This window comes from Aspergillus glaucus (assembly GCF_001890805.1).
Source record: "Aspergillus glaucus CBS 516.65 unplaced genomic scaffold ASPGLscaffold_34, whole genome shotgun sequence".
NCBI classification, from domain to species: domain Eukaryota; kingdom Fungi; phylum Ascomycota; class Eurotiomycetes; order Eurotiales; family Aspergillaceae; genus Aspergillus; species Aspergillus glaucus.
The window spans coordinates 56,315-74,859 of record NW_019170486.1 but is presented as its reverse complement, the minus strand read 5'-3'; the positions used below and the strand labels follow the sequence as shown (position 1 = coordinate 74,859).

The 18,545-nt window shown below is 51.9% G+C and overlaps 7 protein-coding genes across 7 annotated transcripts; 5 read left to right on the top strand and 2 right to left on the bottom strand.

The window, feature by feature from the left end:
* Positions 1–686: 686 nt before the first annotated feature.
* Positions 687–3,301, top strand: prm1 (pheromone-regulated protein PRM1; the record flags this gene model as incomplete). Its single annotated transcript, XM_022542993.1, has 1 exon — positions 687–3,301. The coding sequence occupies exon 1, from the start codon at positions 1,091–1,093 to the stop codon at positions 3,299–3,301; it is 2,211 nt and encodes a 736-aa protein (XP_022395857.1). The 5' UTR covers positions 687–1,090.
* Positions 3,302–3,433: 132 nt separating this feature from the next.
* Positions 3,434–8,014, bottom strand: ASPGLDRAFT_1065072 (putative xanthine dehydrogenase HxA). The gene is made up of 4 exons (XM_022539511.1): positions 7,574–8,014; positions 7,312–7,515; positions 5,301–7,252; positions 3,434–5,250 (listed from the first exon to the last, which is right to left on the bottom strand). Exons 1-4 carry the CDS (start codon positions 7,793–7,795, stop codon positions 3,567–3,569), a joined length of 4,062 nt encoding a protein of 1,353 aa, XP_022395856.1. The 5' UTR covers positions 7,796–8,014; the 3' UTR covers positions 3,434–3,566.
* A 219-nt stretch (positions 8,015–8,233) lies between these two features.
* ASPGLDRAFT_70289 (uncharacterized protein) lies at positions 8,234–10,052 on the bottom strand (the record flags this gene model as incomplete). Its single annotated transcript, XM_022549466.1, has 2 exons — positions 8,234–8,309; positions 8,362–10,052. 2 exons carry the CDS (start codon positions 10,050–10,052, stop codon positions 8,234–8,236), a joined length of 1,767 nt encoding a protein of 588 aa, XP_022395855.1.
* Positions 10,053–10,313: 261 nt separating this feature from the next.
* aarA (L-aminoadipate-semialdehyde dehydrogenase) lies at positions 10,314–13,650 on the top strand (the record flags this gene model as incomplete). Its single annotated transcript, XM_022543907.1, has 9 exons — positions 10,314–10,416; positions 10,610–10,709; positions 10,775–11,035; positions 11,090–11,111; positions 11,157–11,873; positions 11,935–13,057; positions 13,108–13,334; positions 13,405–13,433; positions 13,506–13,650. The coding sequence occupies 9 exons, from the start codon at positions 10,314–10,316 to the stop codon at positions 13,648–13,650; spliced, it is 2,727 nt and encodes a 908-aa protein (XP_022395854.1).
* Positions 13,651–14,171: 521 nt separating this feature from the next.
* On the top strand, positions 14,172–15,386 carry ASPGLDRAFT_52914 (carbonic anhydrase). Its single transcript, XM_022547862.1, has 2 exons — positions 14,172–14,206; positions 14,660–15,386. The coding sequence occupies exons 1-2, from the start codon at positions 14,200–14,202 to the stop codon at positions 15,286–15,288; spliced, it is 636 nt and encodes a 211-aa protein (XP_022395853.1). The 5' UTR covers positions 14,172–14,199; the 3' UTR covers positions 15,289–15,386.
* A 951-nt stretch (positions 15,387–16,337) lies between these two features.
* Positions 16,338–17,474, top strand: ASPGLDRAFT_40160 (aldo/keto reductase; the record flags this gene model as incomplete). Its single annotated transcript, XM_022545186.1, has 3 exons — positions 16,338–16,363; positions 16,413–16,563; positions 16,611–17,474. The coding sequence occupies 3 exons, from the start codon at positions 16,338–16,340 to the stop codon at positions 17,472–17,474; spliced, it is 1,041 nt and encodes a 346-aa protein (XP_022395852.1).
* A 332-nt stretch (positions 17,475–17,806) lies between these two features.
* On the top strand, positions 17,807–18,313 carry ASPGLDRAFT_40159 (uncharacterized protein; the record flags this gene model as incomplete). The annotated part of the gene is made up of 1 exon (XM_022545185.1): positions 17,807–18,313. One exon carries the CDS (start codon positions 17,807–17,809, stop codon positions 18,311–18,313), a length of 507 nt encoding a protein of 168 aa, XP_022395851.1.
* Between the last annotated feature and the right edge of the window lie 232 nt (positions 18,314–18,545).

The window sequence follows — 18,545 nt, the reverse complement described above, 5'->3', positions numbered from 1 at the left end:
ACGAAATATATAACGGACGATGGATCTACATATCTGGAATGACCACCCAAAGTAACCTAAACTGAAAAGTATATAAAAGATACAGTCCATGAGATATTTCTCTAGAGTAAGAAAATAGAGTATAAAGTGTGATATTACATTGTGGTGCGTGTTCTCTAAGATGTAGTTGTCCGCGGGGCGCCGTTCTTATTTGAACCTCAACTCGACCTCAACTTCACTTCACCAGGATACAACCACTCGTCAGTTATCCCTCCTATGCTAACCAACGTAGAATTAGAGATCAAGGCAGCTAGCATGTCTTGGGCATTCACCGTCATATTCTCTCGCTCAGTCGGACATGTCTTGAGACCGGGCCCCCCCTGTTGGGAGAAAGAAAGGAACAAGAATAGCGACAACAAAGAACCCGGCGCTACATTGTCCTACGCATTAACCATTTAGAGACTTCATTGGAGATTCACTTTCCTTCGGCGCTTAGACATGGCAAGACCGACAACAAAGGATTGGACAACAATGCGAATTCCTAAGCGCCCGGCCGGAGCCTCCATCTATATCTGGGATCAGCGTTCTGCAGAGATCAGTTCCGCGCTAAATGAAACGGGTTTCTGCAGAATGTTAGCATCGGATTTGATAGATGGGTTTATTTTTGGACATTGGGGTTGAGTGAAGCGCTGTCTCTGGGGGTGTTTGCTGGGCTTCAGAATGTCGCGCTTTTTCTTTTCTGGGCTGTTTTCCTTTTATTCTTTTCTTTCCTTGTCTTTTCTTCATTGTGTGATTTATTTTCATTCGCTTTGTTTCCGCGGGCTCGGATGGTATATTATTGAAGCATTGTTCTGCCTGTCCTTTGCTGCAGTCGTTCATTCACCGTAATAGACTCGATTTTGGGCATGCTTTCTCAATAGAGTGATTCCTATTGTCTAATCTATTCTATTGAACCATTGTTGCTGGTCAACAATCTTTATTCTCTTTCTGGATTTTGGATAGATACTGCCCGAGAACTGAGCTTGCTACTTCTCCTGTCGAAAACATCCTCAGCCTTTACCACCTTCGATAATTACACCTTCTACATCACATCCGTTTACAGCCACGAACCATGGGACGAACAATCTTCCCCCTCCTCCCGCCATATGGCGCCCAAGATCCCAACCACGGACACATCATCCCCCTAAACCCCGACGGCATCACACCATATCTCGGTCTGAAATCTCGTCTATCCCAAGTATGGCTGAACCGATGGACCATACTGCTCCTGCTTGTCCTGGCCCGAGTCCTCATTGCCGTTGGCGGACTAGAGACGGACATGGGCTCTGCCAAGCGTGAAGCATTGTCAGCTTGCACATCCGTGGAGTCGATGGGAAGCGCAATGGCGTCAATGCCGCATTATTCGTCCCGGGGAATTAACGAGCTCACGGCGTCGACCGTCGAGGCTGCGGTTCGGGGGCTTAAGTCCACATTGATGCTTATGGTGACTGGGGTTGAGGAGATAATCCTCTTTATCATCAATGTGATGTACCAAACCTACCTGTGTCTCATCACCATGGCCGTCCGAGGCACCGTGGACGTCGGAGTCGGTCTACTAAAAGACGCTACGGGCTTCCTAAACTCCACCGTCAAAGAAGTCGGCCACGACATCGCAAGCGCAGTCGACACCTTCGAAGACGGCCTGAACAAATTCCTCGACACAGTCAACTCCGTCGCCAGCGCTTTTGGCGGCAGCGTCCCAGACCTCAACATCTCAAGTTCCATCGACAAGCTTGAAAATGTTCAACTCCCATCTTCTATCAATGAGGGTCTCGACAAAGTCAACAACTCTATTCCCACCTTCTCCGAGGTGCAAAATTTCACGGAAAACGTCCTCCGCTGGCCCTTTGAAGAAGTCAAAAAACTCATGAACGAATCCCTCGGAACCTACGAATTCAACCGCTCCGTCCTCCCCATCCCAGCAAAAGAGAAAATGCATTTCTGCGATGGCAACGACGGTATTAACTCCTTCTTCGACGGCATCGGCGACCTAGCCACGACAGCCAAAAAGATCTTCATCGCCGTGCTCGTCATACTAGCCGTCATTTTCTGCGTCCCAGTCGCATGGTCTGAAATCCGCCGCTGGCGCACAATGAAAGACCGCTCCCAGCTCGTCCGCAAAGAAGCCCACGACCCAATGGACGTCGTCTACATCGTCTCCCGCCCTTACACAGCAGGCGCCGGTATCAAAGCAGCAAGCTGGTCCAGTAACAGCCGTCGGCAGACGTTAGTCCGCTGGGCCGTCGCCTATGCAACATCCACACCAGCTCTCTTCGTCCTCTGCCTAGGTATCGCGGGTCTCTTCTCCTGCCTCTGCCAGTTCCTTCTCCTCCGCGCTGTGCAAAAGACTGTCCCCGAGTTGACCTCTGAAGTCGGCGACTTCGCAGGTGAAGTCGTCGACTCGCTCCAAAACACCTCAGCGTCATGGGCCAACGACGCCAACGGCGCTATTTTAGATGTTAACTCAGACATCAACAGTGACGTCTTCGGCTGGGTGAACACCAGCACAACAGCCGTAAACGATACACTCAACACCTTCGTCGACAAAACCACGGGAGTCCTAAACGATACCTTCGGCGACACCCTCCTCTACGAACCCATTATGGACGTCTACAATTGCCTCATCGGCCTGAAAGTCGCAGGTATCCAAAAGGGTCTTACATGGGTTCATGACCACGCGCATATCGACTTCCCGCTCCTTCCCAATGACACGCTCTCCCGCGGCGCACAGGAAAGTATCGACTCAGGCGACTCGGGGGATAGTTTCCTCATAGACGCAGGCGACGACACAGCCGATAAAATCACCTCGGTGGTCGCGCGGGTTGTCAAGAAGATCGAAGAGGGGATTAAAACGGAAGCGATTATCTCCGCTGTCGTCGTGCTGATTTGGGTGCTTATTGCGTTGATGGGTATCTTCCGCGCGGTATTCTTGTTTTTCATGCGTGATAAGAATCGCGGTGAGGGTGGTGGATTGCCGTCGTTGAGCCTGGGTTCTAATCCGAAACCGAATGCGGGGATGGGACCGGGGCCGGATGGGTTCTTTGATGTGCCGTTGACGGCGATGCCGAATTTGAGTGCGAATGGGGGTGCGAATGGTGCCGGCACTGGGAGTAGGGAGGTTGATCCGGTTGGTAGGGATTATGGTGCTGGCCAGCCCGCGCCGAGGTATGAGGCTAGTGTGGGTGTAGGTGCGGGTGCGAAGGGGGCGTCTGCTGGGGTTGCGGTTGTGGATGAGGATGTGTATCCGGATGAGAAGCTTGATAAGTCGTATGGTTTGCGGTGATAAGAATCTGGGAGTATGTGGAGCGTTGATCGCTTTTCTCAGCGTTGATGTTGTATTTCTAACTTGTGAGACTGGGTCTCAATTTCTCAATTTGCATTGCGTTATGTGTTGTTTCGTACTTGGAAATACCCTTTGGATATAGTTTAATGTTGTGGTCTTGGTTAAAAATGGATATGTTCGGTATCAATGCTACTCAAAACTCGATCAAGAAAAAGCATTATTCCCACGAGAAACAAAATGCAAAACTTAAATGCCAAAATGGATGCTAAATCTCAACAAAAAAACTCTTCTCCCCCGCCTCCGGCACAACCCTCACCCTCTCAATTATCGGATCCGCACAGCTAACCCTAATCCTCTCCGGCGTCGCCGGACTCCTCAACCTCAACACCTCACTAACCCCCCACTCCCTCCTTGCCGCCTTAAGCGCATCCCTAATCGCGAAGAAAACCGCACTACCCATGAATAGCGGCGGCTCTCCAACACCCCGCGAACGCTGGATCGTCCGCAGATTCTCCCACTGCACGTCCTTGAGCAGACTCACATTGAATACCTGCGGGATATCACGGAAGCCTGGGATTTTGTAGTTCCCGGGGCCCTTGGTTGCGATTTGCCCAGTTGCTCTGTGCCAGAGGCTTTCTTCTGTTGTGAAGAGGCCCTGGCCTTGGACGAAGGCGCCTTCGATTTGGCCGTAGTCGACGGCGGGGTTGATGGATTGACCGACGTCCATTTTGATATCTGCGCGGAGGACTGTCCAGTCGCCTGTTAGAGTGTCGATTTGGACTTCTGCGGCTGTGACGCCTTGGGTGAAGTAGAAGAACATTTGGCCTATATTTTCGCCCCAGATGTAGCCGATGTCAGGGGTGCGGTAGTAGCCTTGTGCAGAGAGGTTGACGCGGTCGAAGTAGGCGGCGTTGGCGAGGTCTTTCAGGCTGGCGTTGGGCATTTTTTCACGGTAGGGTTGGAGGCGTTCGTTTAGTTGTTCACAGGCGTTGAAGATGGCGTAGCCGTTTAGGTCGGAGCTGGCGGAGGCGGCTGTGGCAGATGTGTTGGCAACTGTGTTTGTAGCGGTTTCTGAGATGAAGACGTCGGATTGGGGCACTTGGAGGGCCTCTGCTGCTATCATTGTCATTTTTGTGTGTAGGCCCTGTCCCATTTCGACGCCGCCGTGGGCAACAAGTACGCTTCCATCGCGGTAGATGTGTACCAGTGCTCCTGCCTGGTTTAGGAATATAGCAGTGAAGGAAATTCCAAATTTGGTTGGGATGATAGCCATGCCGCGCTTAGACCATTTGTGAATTTTGTTATATTCTTCCACGGCTTTCCGACGTTCTTTGTAGGAACTTTCTTCCAGGACTTGCTTGTACATAAGCGGAACATGCCAATCTTTCAGCTCCTGGTTGAAATGAGTCTTGTCGCCAGGTCGATACATGTTCTTTTCTCGCAACTGTTCCACTGGAATATTTAGATGATCCGCAACCTCTTCCACAATGCATTCCGCGAAAAACAAGCCTTGGGGACCTCCGAACCCACGGAATGCAGTGTTGGATACCGTATTGGTCTTGCAAATGCGACCCCGAACATTGACATTCGGAAAGTTGTAAACGTTGTCAATATGTGACAAACTTCTGTCCACAACAGCGGCGGAGAGATCTTGCGTATTACCACCGTTGGCAAAGACATCCGCGTCAAGTGCAAGAAGCTTTCCTTCTTTGGTCACTCCAACTTTCCATTGACAGAGAAATGGATGCCGCTGGCCCGAGACGGCAATATCTTCATCGCGGTTGAGCATGCATCGGACTGGTCGTCTGGCTTTTGCAGCTGCTGTGGCGCATATACCAGCGAGCAGGACGGAGCGCGATTCTTTACCGCCGAATCCACCACCAAGTCGCTTGACTCTGGAAACGATTTTATTTTCAGCAACGCCGGTGACCTGAGCAACGTATGCTTGTCTATGAGATTTTTAGCTTGTTTCGATTGTAAGAGCTGGGCGTAAACTTACGTCTCGGTAGGGTTCTGAGTACTACTCCAAACTTCCATTTCTCCATCCTCGAGCTTCGGAATGGCCACACAAGCCTGTGTTTCCAGATAAAAATGCTCCTGGCCACCCATCCTCGACACCCCTGTAAAGACATAGTCCGATTGTTTAAAAGCAGAATCGGTATAACCATTTTTAATGGAATGGTCATGGCCAAAGAATGATTTCGCTTCAATTGCCTCCTCAATGGTCAGGACTGCCGGCAAATCCTCGTATTCGACTTTGACAGCCCTGGAAGCATCTTCAGCAGCCTTCGCTGAGCTTGCAAGAATCATGCCGATAGGCTGGCCGGCGGTAGTAACCTTGTCCACTGCAAAGAACTGTTCGTCGGATACTGGAGCGCCCCACCAATTGGCTTCTGGGCTGGGCAAGTCCTTATGAGTGACGAAATCGTGGACACCTGGCAGATCCAAAGCCGCGGATGCATTGACATTAAGAATCTTAGCGTGAGCTTTAGCAGAGATGACAAGACAGCCGTATAGCTCGTTCTGCTGCGCAGGGATGTCGTCGGTATATTGAGCCTCACCAGTGGCTTGTTTCATCGCCGAGACATGAGGTGTAGATTTTCCAAGAGTGTTTTGTTCATAAGCAACTGATGACTCCTGATCCTTCTTCCCAGAAGAAATAGCTCTCTCGATTTCAGCGACCACGTCCTCATCAACATCAGCGGCACCGACATTGAGCTCGCGGAGGACCTCATGGTAGAATCGGTAAAAGAAACCCAAAGCAAGAGACTTGCGGTACGTAGCCATACCACCTGGCACTCCAAACTTCAGATCAAAGTCTTTCTCTAGGGCAATCATTGTACCCTCCAAGGTAGCAGGGCTGGTAAACCTTTTCCCGTTTAGAAAAGCTTCTGCATTCTTCGCAGAGACAGTCATCGGGGCTAGACCTCCGAAAACAAAGTTCACGCTTGTGACATTGTTCGTGGGCGAGAGCGATACGCGTAGAGCGGCGTTGACAATGGCAATATCATCATCCTTTCTCTTTGACTGTTTGTAAGCACGGATGTATTCACCCTGCTCCTGCGAAATCGGGATACATAGACTTGCAATGATAGCGTCTGCGGGAAGTGCTGTTGTTCTATAACCCTTAAAAAACTCGCTCATGGGTATCTCTGTCTCCTTTCCAAGTGACTGGGCCGTCAAGACTGTGTTTGTCGCCATAAACACCGGGTTTAGATCTGATATGGGCGATGCGGTAGCCAGGTTTCCAGCCGGTGATGCGACATTCCGAATCTGCCTCCCGGCAAAATAACGAAGTTGCTTCTTGATGGCGTTGAAAGGCTGGCCCCGCACAGGGCCATATCTTTCCAAGGCTTCTTCGCAGATATCCTCGAGGTCGGTCAGAGAAACGTTGGCGCCGATCTCCAAGTGATCGTCTTTGAAGGAGTACTGGCGTAATTCGATAATATCGCCTACGTAGACAGATGGATTATACCGCAAAGCCTTGAACTTGGTTTCGATTTGGGTCTCGGTGCTCCCGCCGATGAGCTTCGCTGCAGGATGAACGCTCTTTATTTCCAGGAGCTGTTCCAAGGTAGCAGGTCGATACCACTTTTTTCGTTTGTTGCCCAATGCCAGTGGTCGAAATTCATGTTTCCGCAGAGCTGACGGAAATATCAATTCTGTATCTGGGCTGTAAGAGATGAAATCTGGTGGTGTGAATTGCACCGAACTGCCGTTTTCGCCGTCGGCTTCGGGGCGCTCTTTGCAGCATGAACCGTTCTGTTTCCCCATACAACAACCGCCTCCGCCATTTGAAGTCGCCTTCCCACAAGCATTCGATGTATTGAAGCTCTGGGCTGCGTCCAAGATAGGCCGGTATCCGGTGCACCGGCAAAGGTTTCCATCAAAAGCTTCTTCAATGGCGAGTTCCGACGGCTTTGAGTTGTTGCGCAGGAGGGCATATAGACTCTATACGTGTGTGAGCAAACCGTTCGTCCTATGAAACACCAGATTTATGGATAGCGCACCATGGCAATTCCCGGCGTACAAAACCCGCACTGACTTCCATTCCCCACCGCGATCCGTTGCTGCACAGCATGAGGGTTCTTGACACTCCCAATTCCCTCAATTGTTATAACATGTTTCCCATCAACACTAACCAAAGGTGCAAGACAAGCGTTGACGGAGGCATGGTAGATTTTCTTGGTCGTTGGGTTGAAATGCGAGACCACCTGTTTCGATCCTTAGCTGGGTGCTCCCTTCTTCCAGGGACAGCGTAGATGGACATACCACAGTGCATGCTCCACATCCTCCCTCCGCACAGCCTAACTTGGTGCCCTTCAGCCCAATGCCTCTCAGATATTCGAGTAGTGTAACTTCGGGATCGATCGAGTCTAGCGTGACTTTCGTGCCGTTTATGTAGAATCGGAGGGTGTCGTCCCATTCCTCGGTGAGATGAGTAAGGGTTGTGGCTTTACTGGGGATTACAGTCTCTGTGATTCCGGGAGCCATGGCGATAGAAGTGTTATTCAACGTTGGTGCTGATAGTGATAAGTATTCAGATGAAGCTGCTAACTAGCAGTGACAGCGCTATCCTTTCGACCATGGGCCTCTTTGGATGATAGATGATAGTAGCAAGAAGTCAGAAAGAAGTCGACAGCGAACAGGCAAGAAACGTAGCATGTTGTCCACATCACGCGAGAGGGGCTTATATACAGACACTGATAAGGCTTATCGCCTCCTTCCCCGCAAAGATCACGGGGATCGCCACTATCCGACGGCCAACGACGGTCCACCGATATAAGCACCAGATTTATGTAGTATTGTATTCCCAGATCAAGATAACGCCGGCCCATATGCAAATAGCAAGACTACACAGAAATAGCAGAATAAACCCCGAAAAAGGTGATAAATGTATAAATACGCCATAGCAACGGGAGGATGCAATGTCTACTCTTTCAACCTAGCTCCTACAAAGTCCTTTTCTTCATCCTCCCACCGCCTGCGTTCAACAACGCTTCGGGCCCTGTACATCTGATTAGCAAAAGTCTTTGTTTGAAACGCAATAGGATACGAACCGGTATGCCCGCACAAACCGCCACACCTCGGTGTCCGCCAGGTTCCATGCTTCAGCCATGTCCTTGATATGCACTCGGTTGTTCTTCTTGTCCTTAATAGCATCACGGGCCTTCTGGAGAAGATCGTATTCACGCTCGATTCCCTGTTCGCTCGGGTTCGCGTGCTGCATGGATTCCTTGGCTTTGCCTTCGTTCTTCTGATCGACATTCCCATCGCGGGGAATCTTGAATCCGAGTTGCCATTCGAATTCATCCAAAAGTGCGGACGGAAGAGCCTGGCCAGCCTCCGCTGGCAGAGATTCGACCGTCATCCAGAGCGAGGAGCCGATCGCGGAATCACCTGCGACGGCTTCTTTCAAGATCACTGCCCTTGAAGAGCCTCCAAGCTCGCTGTCCGCAACGGTACTGGTAACTTCCTTCAGCCACGCGTCACGTTCGGTCTCGCGGCGAATATACCGGCTCGTGACCTCTTCGGTGTTGTTCTGTAGGCTGACAAGGGTATACGGATGAGGAAGAGTGCCGATTGTGAATAGCTGGGATGTGTTCTTGTACATAGAAGGCTGGGTAATAACCAGCGACTTGTCTGGACTGCACGGGTGGCACTTCTGATTGCTTGGGGGACATGAAGACGGCATCGGAGAGGTGGAACATTGGGCGAGGGCTTTCGCCAGTCGCAAGGAGGGCTCAACGAGGGCTGTCGTATATTTGGGGAACGGCTTCAGAACAGCGATTCCTGCCGGGAAGGTGTTTTGGAACGTGTTGTGCAGGTGGGAGTTTATCAGCTCGACAAGCGCCAGTCGTCCAGCGGTGGGAGATCTGACAATTTTCTCTGCAATTTCTGGGTAATGGTTCGTAATCGAAGTGGAGCTGTAGTAGGCCAAGGCAGTCGGTTGTTCGACCCTAAACAATTCCGGGGAAATTATTTCCAGCATCGACTTCGCTTGGGTATTTTCCTTCTGGATCGCATCCTGAATGGCATCATTGATGCGCACCTTGTCACCTGCAAACAGAGCACTTCCGATGTGGTCGAAGCGCGATATTTGAGTAGGATCAACGCCCCGGCGCAGATAAGACAACAACGCGTCATCGACCCGAGCCATTGGGAAACAGTGAACATCCGCGAGCAAGCCGGTGCCCATGTTACCCCACGCCAACCATCTAAACATATCCGCTTCGAGGTCCGGGTTGAGTTTCATTCGCTGAACGGCTTCGTACATCGGGTTGTTCATGGCCTCGCCGTGGCCCAAGATAATGGGACGGAAGCCTTGAGCATACCAAGCCCTGCGCCATGCGAGCAGCAGCTGACCGTCCGCATTCTCCTCTTTATTATTCTTTTCACTGCTCGCATCGTAGTAGGTGTAGATGAATGGCCGGTCCGCTAGGGGAGGAAGGACGGAACGACCCTCGTCAAGGGTGATGGAGGACGAGAATGGGTTGATCCATTCCCAATGGCTGTACCACTTCGACTCGCCGCTCGTGCTGTTCTTTTGCTCCGGAGGTTCATGCGCAGCCGGCCTAAACATGGGTAAATGGAAATTGCTCAGTTTTGGGACATATTTGGCAGGACCGGTCACTTCTTCCTCGCCCGTCAAAGGGTCGGTAGTCGGACTAGGCGAAGAGGAAAAGATGACCAAGAGAAGGGCAACGAAGACGACAATAGAAATGAGCGCCGTGCTCCGATGAGGAATCATCTTTCCTCGACACACGCGCTGCACGAAATAACGATGATTTGTCTTGGAAGAAGAAAAAAAGGAGTGAAAGAAGCGAATCGAGGTCGCGGTTAAGGGTGGACTGTTTGTCCCCTGATCATCCGAGAGTGTCCACAGGAGAGATTCAATAGAGATAAACGTTTATCAGGTTATAATGAATGGCGATAGAGAGCGAATATTAAAGGAACGAAAGCATCACATCACGTTGAAATATCCAGATAGGCTTTGCTTGTTGTTGGATGTATGAGCATCGTATTCGTATGGGAATCTCGTGATTTCTGCCATATTTCCGAGGCAGCGAATACTTTCTGCCTCAGGTCACCTACCCCTCGTCAAACTGGCCGGAGTAAGAATGATCCGCGATAAGGGCCTCTTGACTCACTTTGGATAGCCTAATTCTTGCGCCAGAGTCCAACGAAGCATGTCACATAATTGGTGTGGAATCAGCCTTCTTGCACGAGCGCCTTGAGCTATGGGCTCAACAGCTACAAAGTCTTACCGTTTCCCCTCTTACCAGGGATTATCCCGATAACCAGCAGCCCGAGCAGGCCATTCGAGTGAAGACGGTCGTCCGTTCGTCCTGCGAGTCTCAATTGACTCTTCGGATACCTTCCTCGGGCTCTACAACAAGGTGGAAAGGTGTGTATACACATTTAGACTTATCTGGAGTGCTCGACTAACCCATTGCTCGCTTAGGCTTACAGCGAAGGCGCTGCCGACATCGTACCCTTGGGCAACCTCCGCAACTACACCCAAGAGAAGTCCAACTCTGAACAACCGCCAATTTTCTTCCGCTTTGCTGCCTACGAAGCCCCTGCGACCTCCCAAGACTACCCAGCGAATACCTTTGAAACGACCGACTTGGTGCTCAACCTCGCTCCGGGCAATGCCTCTGGGGAGACGGAACTGGGCGCATACTACAACCAACGTTTGGTCTCGAGTGCTAGGGTTGCTACAATCCTCAGGTAGCTTTCACAGCTCGTTAGCAACGCTACTACTGACCCTGAACAAGCCATTAGTCGCATTGATTTCATGACCGAGGTGCAACGCGCGCTACTTCCGGACCCTACTGCAAACCTAAACTAGTCTAAATTCCGTGGAGCCATCCATGACATCTTCGCCGAGAATGCTGAGAAACACCCGGACAGACCATGTGTGGTCGAGACCAAACCCGGCAGCTTCCCTCACCGCGAGTTTACCTACCGACAAATCAATGAGGCATCGAACATCCTGGCGCATCACCTCGTGCAGTCGGGTATCCAACGGGGAGAGGTTGTCATGGCCTATGCGTACCGTGGAGTCGATCTCATGGTGGCTGTGATGGGTATCCTCAAGGCCGGTGCGACTTTCTTCGTCATCGACCCTGCTTATCCGCCCGAGAGACAGAACATCTATCTTGATGTCGCTCGCCCTCGGGCACTCGTTGTTATTGAGAAGGCTACCCGGGACGCTGGTGAGCTATCGGAGACGGTTCGCACATTCATCCGCGAAAACCTGGAACTTTGGACGGAAGTGCCTGCACTGTCTCTCCGCGATGATGGCTCGCTCCTGGGAAGTTCAGTAGATGGCAAGGACGTCTTCGCTGACCAGGTGTGCTTGAAATCTAAGCCTGTCGGCGTCGTTGTGGGACCAGACTCTATTCCTACTCTTTCGTTCACCTCCGGCTCGGAGGGAAGACCCAAGGATGTACGGGGTCGTCACTTCTCCTTGGCTTATTACTTCCCATGGATGGCCGAAAACTTTAGCCTTTCAAACAATGACAAGTTCACCATGCTCAGAGCACCTGTGCAACAAGCTCTCTGCGTACGCCGTTCCGGCCGTCTTCATTCCTCTGCGACGTATGCCGCTGAACCCCAACGGCAAGATCGACAAGCCTGCTCTGCTCTTCCCCGACACTGTTGAGCTCAGTGCTGTGGCCCCGCTCCGCAGGTCGTCTGTGTTGCAAGCCCTTTCTGAGACCGAGCAGGCGCTTGCTCAGATCTGGGCTTCGCGGATCCCCAACGTTACGGCTAATATGATCGGACCTGACGACTCGTTCTTCGATCTGGGAGGCCACAGTATCCTAGCGCAGCAAATGTTCTTCGATCTCCGCCGCAAATGGCGTGGAATCAACTTCAACATGAGCGCTATTTTCCGTAGCCCCACACTCCGGGGGTTTGCTGCTGAGATTGGCCATCTCGTGAACTTTGAACAATTTGCCAGCAACGACGACAAGGGCACTGCTGGTGCGGCCTCTGGAGCCTCCAACGAGCCCGACGATGCTTACTCGAAGGACGCCAGGGCGCTGGTCGACTCTCTGCTTGCTTCATTCCCTGAACGTACCGAGTCGATCCTCTCCAGCGAACCGATCATCTTCCTCAACGGTGCTACTGGTTTCCTGGGAGCACATATCCTCCGCGATCTCCTTACTCGCAAGTCCCCCGAGGCTCGTGTTGTGACCTTTGTCCGCAGCACGTCCGAAGACCAAGCCCTAGAACGTATCCGCTCCACCTGCCGCGCCTACGGCTTCTGGAACGGTGCCTGGACTAGCAGACTGCAGTGTGTCTGTGGTGACCTTGGCAAACCGCAGTTCGGCCTTTCTGAGTCGCTGTGGGAAAATCTCACCAACCGTCTGGGTGCCGTGATTCACAACGGAGCGCTCGTTCACTGGGTGTACCCTTACTCGACTCCCAAGCCGGCTAACGTCCTGGGAACGATTGATGCGTTGAAGTTGTGCGGCAGCGGAAAGGCCAAGCAATTCTGCTTCGTCAGTTCGACCAGTGCCCTGGACATGGAGCATTACGTGCAGGAGTCTGAAAATGCCCTGGTTGCTGGCAAGGCCGGTATCAGCGAGGAAGATGATCTCGAGGGCAGCGCCGTCGGCCTTGGAACCGGCTACGGTCAGAGCAAGTGGGCTGACGAATACCTTGTCCGCGAGGTTGGTCGTAGAGGATTGAAGGGAACCATTGTCCGTCCTGGACACGTGTTGGGTGACTCGACCACAGGAAGTACGTGCCTAACCATCCACCTCCCAAAAAATCACATACTAACAAAACAGCCACCAACACCGACGACTTCCTCATCCGCATGCTCAAGGGCTGCACCCAACTCAACTCCCGTCCCAACATCAACAACACCGTCAACATGCTCCCCGTCGACCACGTCGCCCGCGTCATCGTCGCCTCCGCCTTCCAACCCCCGCGCACTCCCATCAGCGTCGCCCAAGTCACCGGCCACCCGCGTCTACGGTTCAACCAGTTCCTCGGCGCGCTGCAGTTGTACCGGGTACAGCGTGCCGCAGGTGGATTACATGCCGTGGTCGTTGGCGTTGGAGGGATATGTGAATGATGGTCAGCATGATGATCCGGGTTCGCAGCATGCACTGTAAGCCCCCTTTACCCCTTCTCCTCCCCACTTCCATTTCTATCTAGACTTTTATACTAATATGCGGTGAAGGATGCCGCTCTACCACTTCGTAACCTCCGACCTCCCTTCCAACACCAAAGCCCCCGAACTCGACGACGCCAACGCCGCAGCCGCCCTCCGCGCCGACGCAGCCTGGTCCGGCATCAACGCCTCCGCCGGCACAGGCGAAGCTTAGTGGGGATCAGAAGAATCAGAAGAATGCGTTGGTGAGTGTTGGTGGTCATGGGGGTGCTTCGTAGGGAGTACAGTATAGTACGAGGGAGTGGTATTAGCGATCTTTTTGGATATTGGATTTTGTGGTCTATGTGTTATGGATATGAAAAATGTGTGAATGTCGATATGTATGCCATGTCATGTCAAAAGTGAATTGAATAAGTATTTTAGATGTATTTTCGATGATGATTCCTATGCAGCATCGTACTACGGCTTACAAAACTCACCGATCAGGCCATACTTAAGTGACCAAAAGCACGCTCAACATCTCAACGGTTGAGGCGTTCGGGGGTAACTCGGCATTCGGCACCCCGTGGGATTTTACCGCAAACGACTTGCCAAGGACAACCGCTCCAGTTCACCGGCCGGTCAAGCATCTCATCCCCTCTTGACTTCTCCTTATAACCATATCGCAGCCTTCAGAAGAGGAATCAAGAACATATAAATACCAGCTTTTGTATAGCGACCTTGTGTATAGCGACAACATCGTCAAGTCAATTCAGCCACAACCATGCCAGGTACGTTGGCCAACTGGAGTTCAGCTAGTCTTGGCGTCTTCCAGTGTTGCATTCCCAGTCGTTTTTCTCCATATCCCATGACCCCATAATTCTTCAAGTTTCTGTACCGGTTGATTTTGTTCGTTTCTGGTGTTGGTGTTGTTGGGTTTTTGTTGCGGTTCATTTTGGACTTTGTCGCGGGCGCACAGTGTTCCTGGAAACTTTTTTTCTCTTCCCTTCCTCCACTACCCGTTCTTCAATCCCACCACAAAACATTTTCTTCTCCTTCTTCATCCACCACAATGAGTATCGCAAGGCTGTTTCCGCGATCGAGCTTTTCTCGCTTCCTGACCGGGATGCGAGAAGTTCAAAGTCGCCGGCCAGTGACTCATACCCCAGCACCACCCTCGATTCATCGCACATTTTCCACGACACCAGCATCGCTCTGCTCAGCAGATGCTAACCAAAACCCAGACCGATACTTCGCCGCCCTAACCCAGAACAAAGAATGGGCCGCCAAAACCGCCCGTGAGGAACCCGACCTCCTCGCCAGTCTCGCGGTCGGCCAGCGTCCCGAAATCCTCTGGATCGGCTGCTCCGACTCTCGCTGCCCCGAGACCACCATCCTGGGCCTCAAGCCCGGCGATGTCTTTGTCCACCGTAACATCGCCAACATCCTGCACGCGGCGGACCTGAGCTCGTCTGCGGTCATCGAATATGCCGTCCGTCACCTGCGCGTCAAGCACATCGTTCTGAGCGGCCACACCAGCTGTGGAGGTGTTGCTGCGGCGCTGGGTAACAAGCAGCTTGGTATCCTTGACCCGTGGTTGGTGCCGCTGCGCCAAATCCGCGAACAGAACTTGGAGGCTCTCCAGTCGCTGTCGGCCGACGAGGCCAACACCCTGATGGGGGAGCTGAATGTGCGCGAGGGAGTCAAGACGCTCAAGCAGAAGAGCGTTGTTTTGGAAGCCATTGAGGAGCGGGGATTGACGATTCACGGGGTCATGTATGAGGTTGGCAGTGGTGTGCTTCGGGAGTTGGACACCAACGACACGCAGGAGCAGCTCAAGGCTCGGTTGGTCACGTACAAGACGGAGGCATAGGCTGTCATCGGGGGGGGGAAGAGGTTCTGGTTATATCTGTCATTTAAGCGTTAATTTGCATTTTCATAAACACTCCAGCTGTGGATTCCCTGGAGTTAGTAAGCGATTTTGGTAAATATCATGAATATATCGTCGTCGTATGTTTCATTGTGTCTCAACACTTAAGAAGAGCAAAAAGTGAGAAATGAAGAGAAAAGAGGAAGGCATTTGTATTAGTGTTGCTTCCAAAAGACTCACTCTTTTCGCTCCCCTCTCGGTGCCTTCCGTTTTGGGTATGGTCCCGGCCGAAGCGGCTTTCTGTCGGACCACTTTCTGCCTTGGGAGTTAGGCCACTGTTAGTAGTTACCTCAGGCAGTAACTAACTAGTTAGTTATGCAGTCAGCTCATCTCTTCTCGTCCATCATTGTCGTCTCTTTCAATCCACTCTTCGTTGCTTTTCAATAAGACCCAATATGATCATAACTTCGATTGACTAGACCACTTGGTGTGTCTAGCGAACTCTTCGCTCAATGGCAATCTGGAGCAGTGAGATGCGAACAGGTAATTGTCCTGCTCTAGTTACCTCTATCGTCCGGAGTGCGTCCGGAGTGTTCTACGAAGACAGACTCTTACAATAAATAAAGACTACCTATGTCCTAAAGGTCCTTACTCTGTACGGTCCTCATTACCATCATAATGAAGCCCTCCAGTTCCCCAATCCCTCACCCCCCCCCCCCCCCCGGCATCAGGCGACCTCAGCAGATCGGACACTAGTAAATCATGCCGAAGATCAAGCCGGTGTTCTGGCCCGAAGCCGGAGAGACTGGAGAAGGCTATTCGGTTAGGAATCGGTTGCTGGAGTTTATCGCTTCAGAATCTCGGCAGATAACAACGTCATTCCGGACGCTTAATAATGGTGGAGGGGTCCAGCATTTATAGCTGTGCAGCTGTTCTCTCATGGTATTGAGTTGACTACTGTGTTCTATATCACTCTGAATTGTGAGTTCAATTGAGCTTTTTCTTCGTACGAGATTTGATTACTGACTGGTCATACAGAAGCGTCACGAATCATGGCGAACGAAATGGAATTCACCCGGTATGCGATACCCCACGACGAATTCAAAAGGCATAGGCTAATTTCTCAGTCTTGGAAACTCGGGTCTCAAGATCTCCAAGGTCATCCTGGGTGCCATGTCCTACGGTACCAAGGACTGGCAAGACTGGGTTCTCAACGAGGACGAGGCGCTTCCTCTGGTTGAGCACGCCTACAAGCGTGGTATCAACACCTGGGATACTGTACGTTCTTGCCATATACCATCCCTAATTTCAAAGCTAACGATCAGGCCGACGTCTACTCCCACGGCCAATCCGAAGAAATCCTCGGCAAGGCCCTCAAGAAATACAACATCCCCCGCAACCGCGTTGTCCTCCTCACCAAGTGCTTCTTCGGTGTTGACGACGAAGGCAAGATGCCCCCGATCTCCGCCTCGGGAGTCAACGACGGCGAATTCGTCAACCGCGTCGGTCTCTCCCGCAAGCACATCTTCGACGCCGTCGACGCCAGTGTCGAGCGCTTGGGTACCTACATCGACGTCCTCCAGATCCACCGCCTGGACCGCAACACCCCCCGCGAGGAAATCATGAAGGCCCTCAACGACGTCGTCGACAGCGGCAAGGTCCGCTACATCGGCGCCAGCACAATGGCCGCCTGGGAATTCCAAACCCTCCAGAACATCGCCGAGCGCAACGGCTGGCACAAGTTCATCTCCATGCAGAACTACCACAACCTCATCGCCCGTGAGGAAGAGCGCGAAATGATCCCCTACTGCGTCGACACCGGCGTCGGCGTCATCCCCTGGTCTCCCATGGCCCGTGGTGTCCTCGCTCGTCCCTGGGGCTCCCGCTCTACCACCCGTGAGGCAACCGACGGTGCTCTCAAGATGCTTATCCGCAGCCGTGAAACCGAAACCGACAAGGCCATCGTCGACCGCGTGGAGGAACTCGCCAAGAAGAAGGGCGTCAGCATGGCCCAAGTGGCTATTGCTTGGTCGTTGCAGAACCCCAACGAGAACCCTATTCTGGGATTGAACAGCAAGGAGCGCATTGATGAGGCTGTTGGTGCTATCAAGGTTAAGCTCACTCCTGAGGAGGCTAAATACTTGGAGGAGCCATATCTTCCTAAGACTCTTTCCGCGCTTGAGCGGTAATGTACATACGAATTTCTAGCAATGGTATATACTCGAACAGTGGCTGTATTTCACATAGCAAACATTATCCTTGTCAAGCGCCGCATTATCCAATCAGATGTCGCGTAACTCCATCCAGCGTATAGCAAGCGCCGGAAAGCCTCGCCGGCAAATGTATCCCTTCACCTCCTGTACATCACATCACCCCATCGCAATGGACGGACCACTCCACCCAAGATGCCCCTACAAACCCGGCACCACAACCACCCTCCAACTAAACCCACCAACCCACCAGACAGACAACAAAAGCAATAATAACCCACCTCTTCGAACCCTTCACCCTCTCCTCAACAATGCTCGACCACATATCCCCCTCCTCTGACACTCAGTCTCAACCGGAATTCAACAATCCCGTGGTCCTCAAACTCTTCGACCAACGATACGCAACACAACTCAGACGAGATCAGAGGGTTGATCCGTGGACAATGGATATCGAGCAGCAGTATCGGCGGTTTGTTTTCGATGGACATGCATCGGAGTTCGTCGATAAGCTTCATTCGAACGACAATCCGGCTGGTGAGGAAGGGGATACGTGGGATGGTGCTCAGAATGAGGCGCTTCTCTGTGATTATATGGGGGATTTGTATGAGACTGAGGTTGAGGTTTATGATACCTTGAAGGAATTACAGGGGCAGGATGTTCCTAGGCTATTTGCATGCGTTACTGTGCCTGGGCGTGACATCTCATCTCGAGATACATTGGCTACTAAATACATGGATATCCCGGGAATCCTTTTACCGTACATCGACGGCTTTCCCTTAACTAGTATAGCCAACCACGCCCCAAAACAAACCTGGTAGTCTCTCTGTGACAATGTAATCCGCATCATCCACCAAATCAGCGCCCACGAAATCCTAAACGCCGACGTGAATACACGAAGTTTCATCGTCCATAAGCACCCAAGCCCAGAACCAGGGGGGTATAAAGGATTCATGATCGACTTCGCACTATGCAGTTTCCGACGAGAATATGGCGATGAAACCGACTGGAGAGAATGGAAAGCAATACAAGATGAAGAGGGTGCTGTGGGGT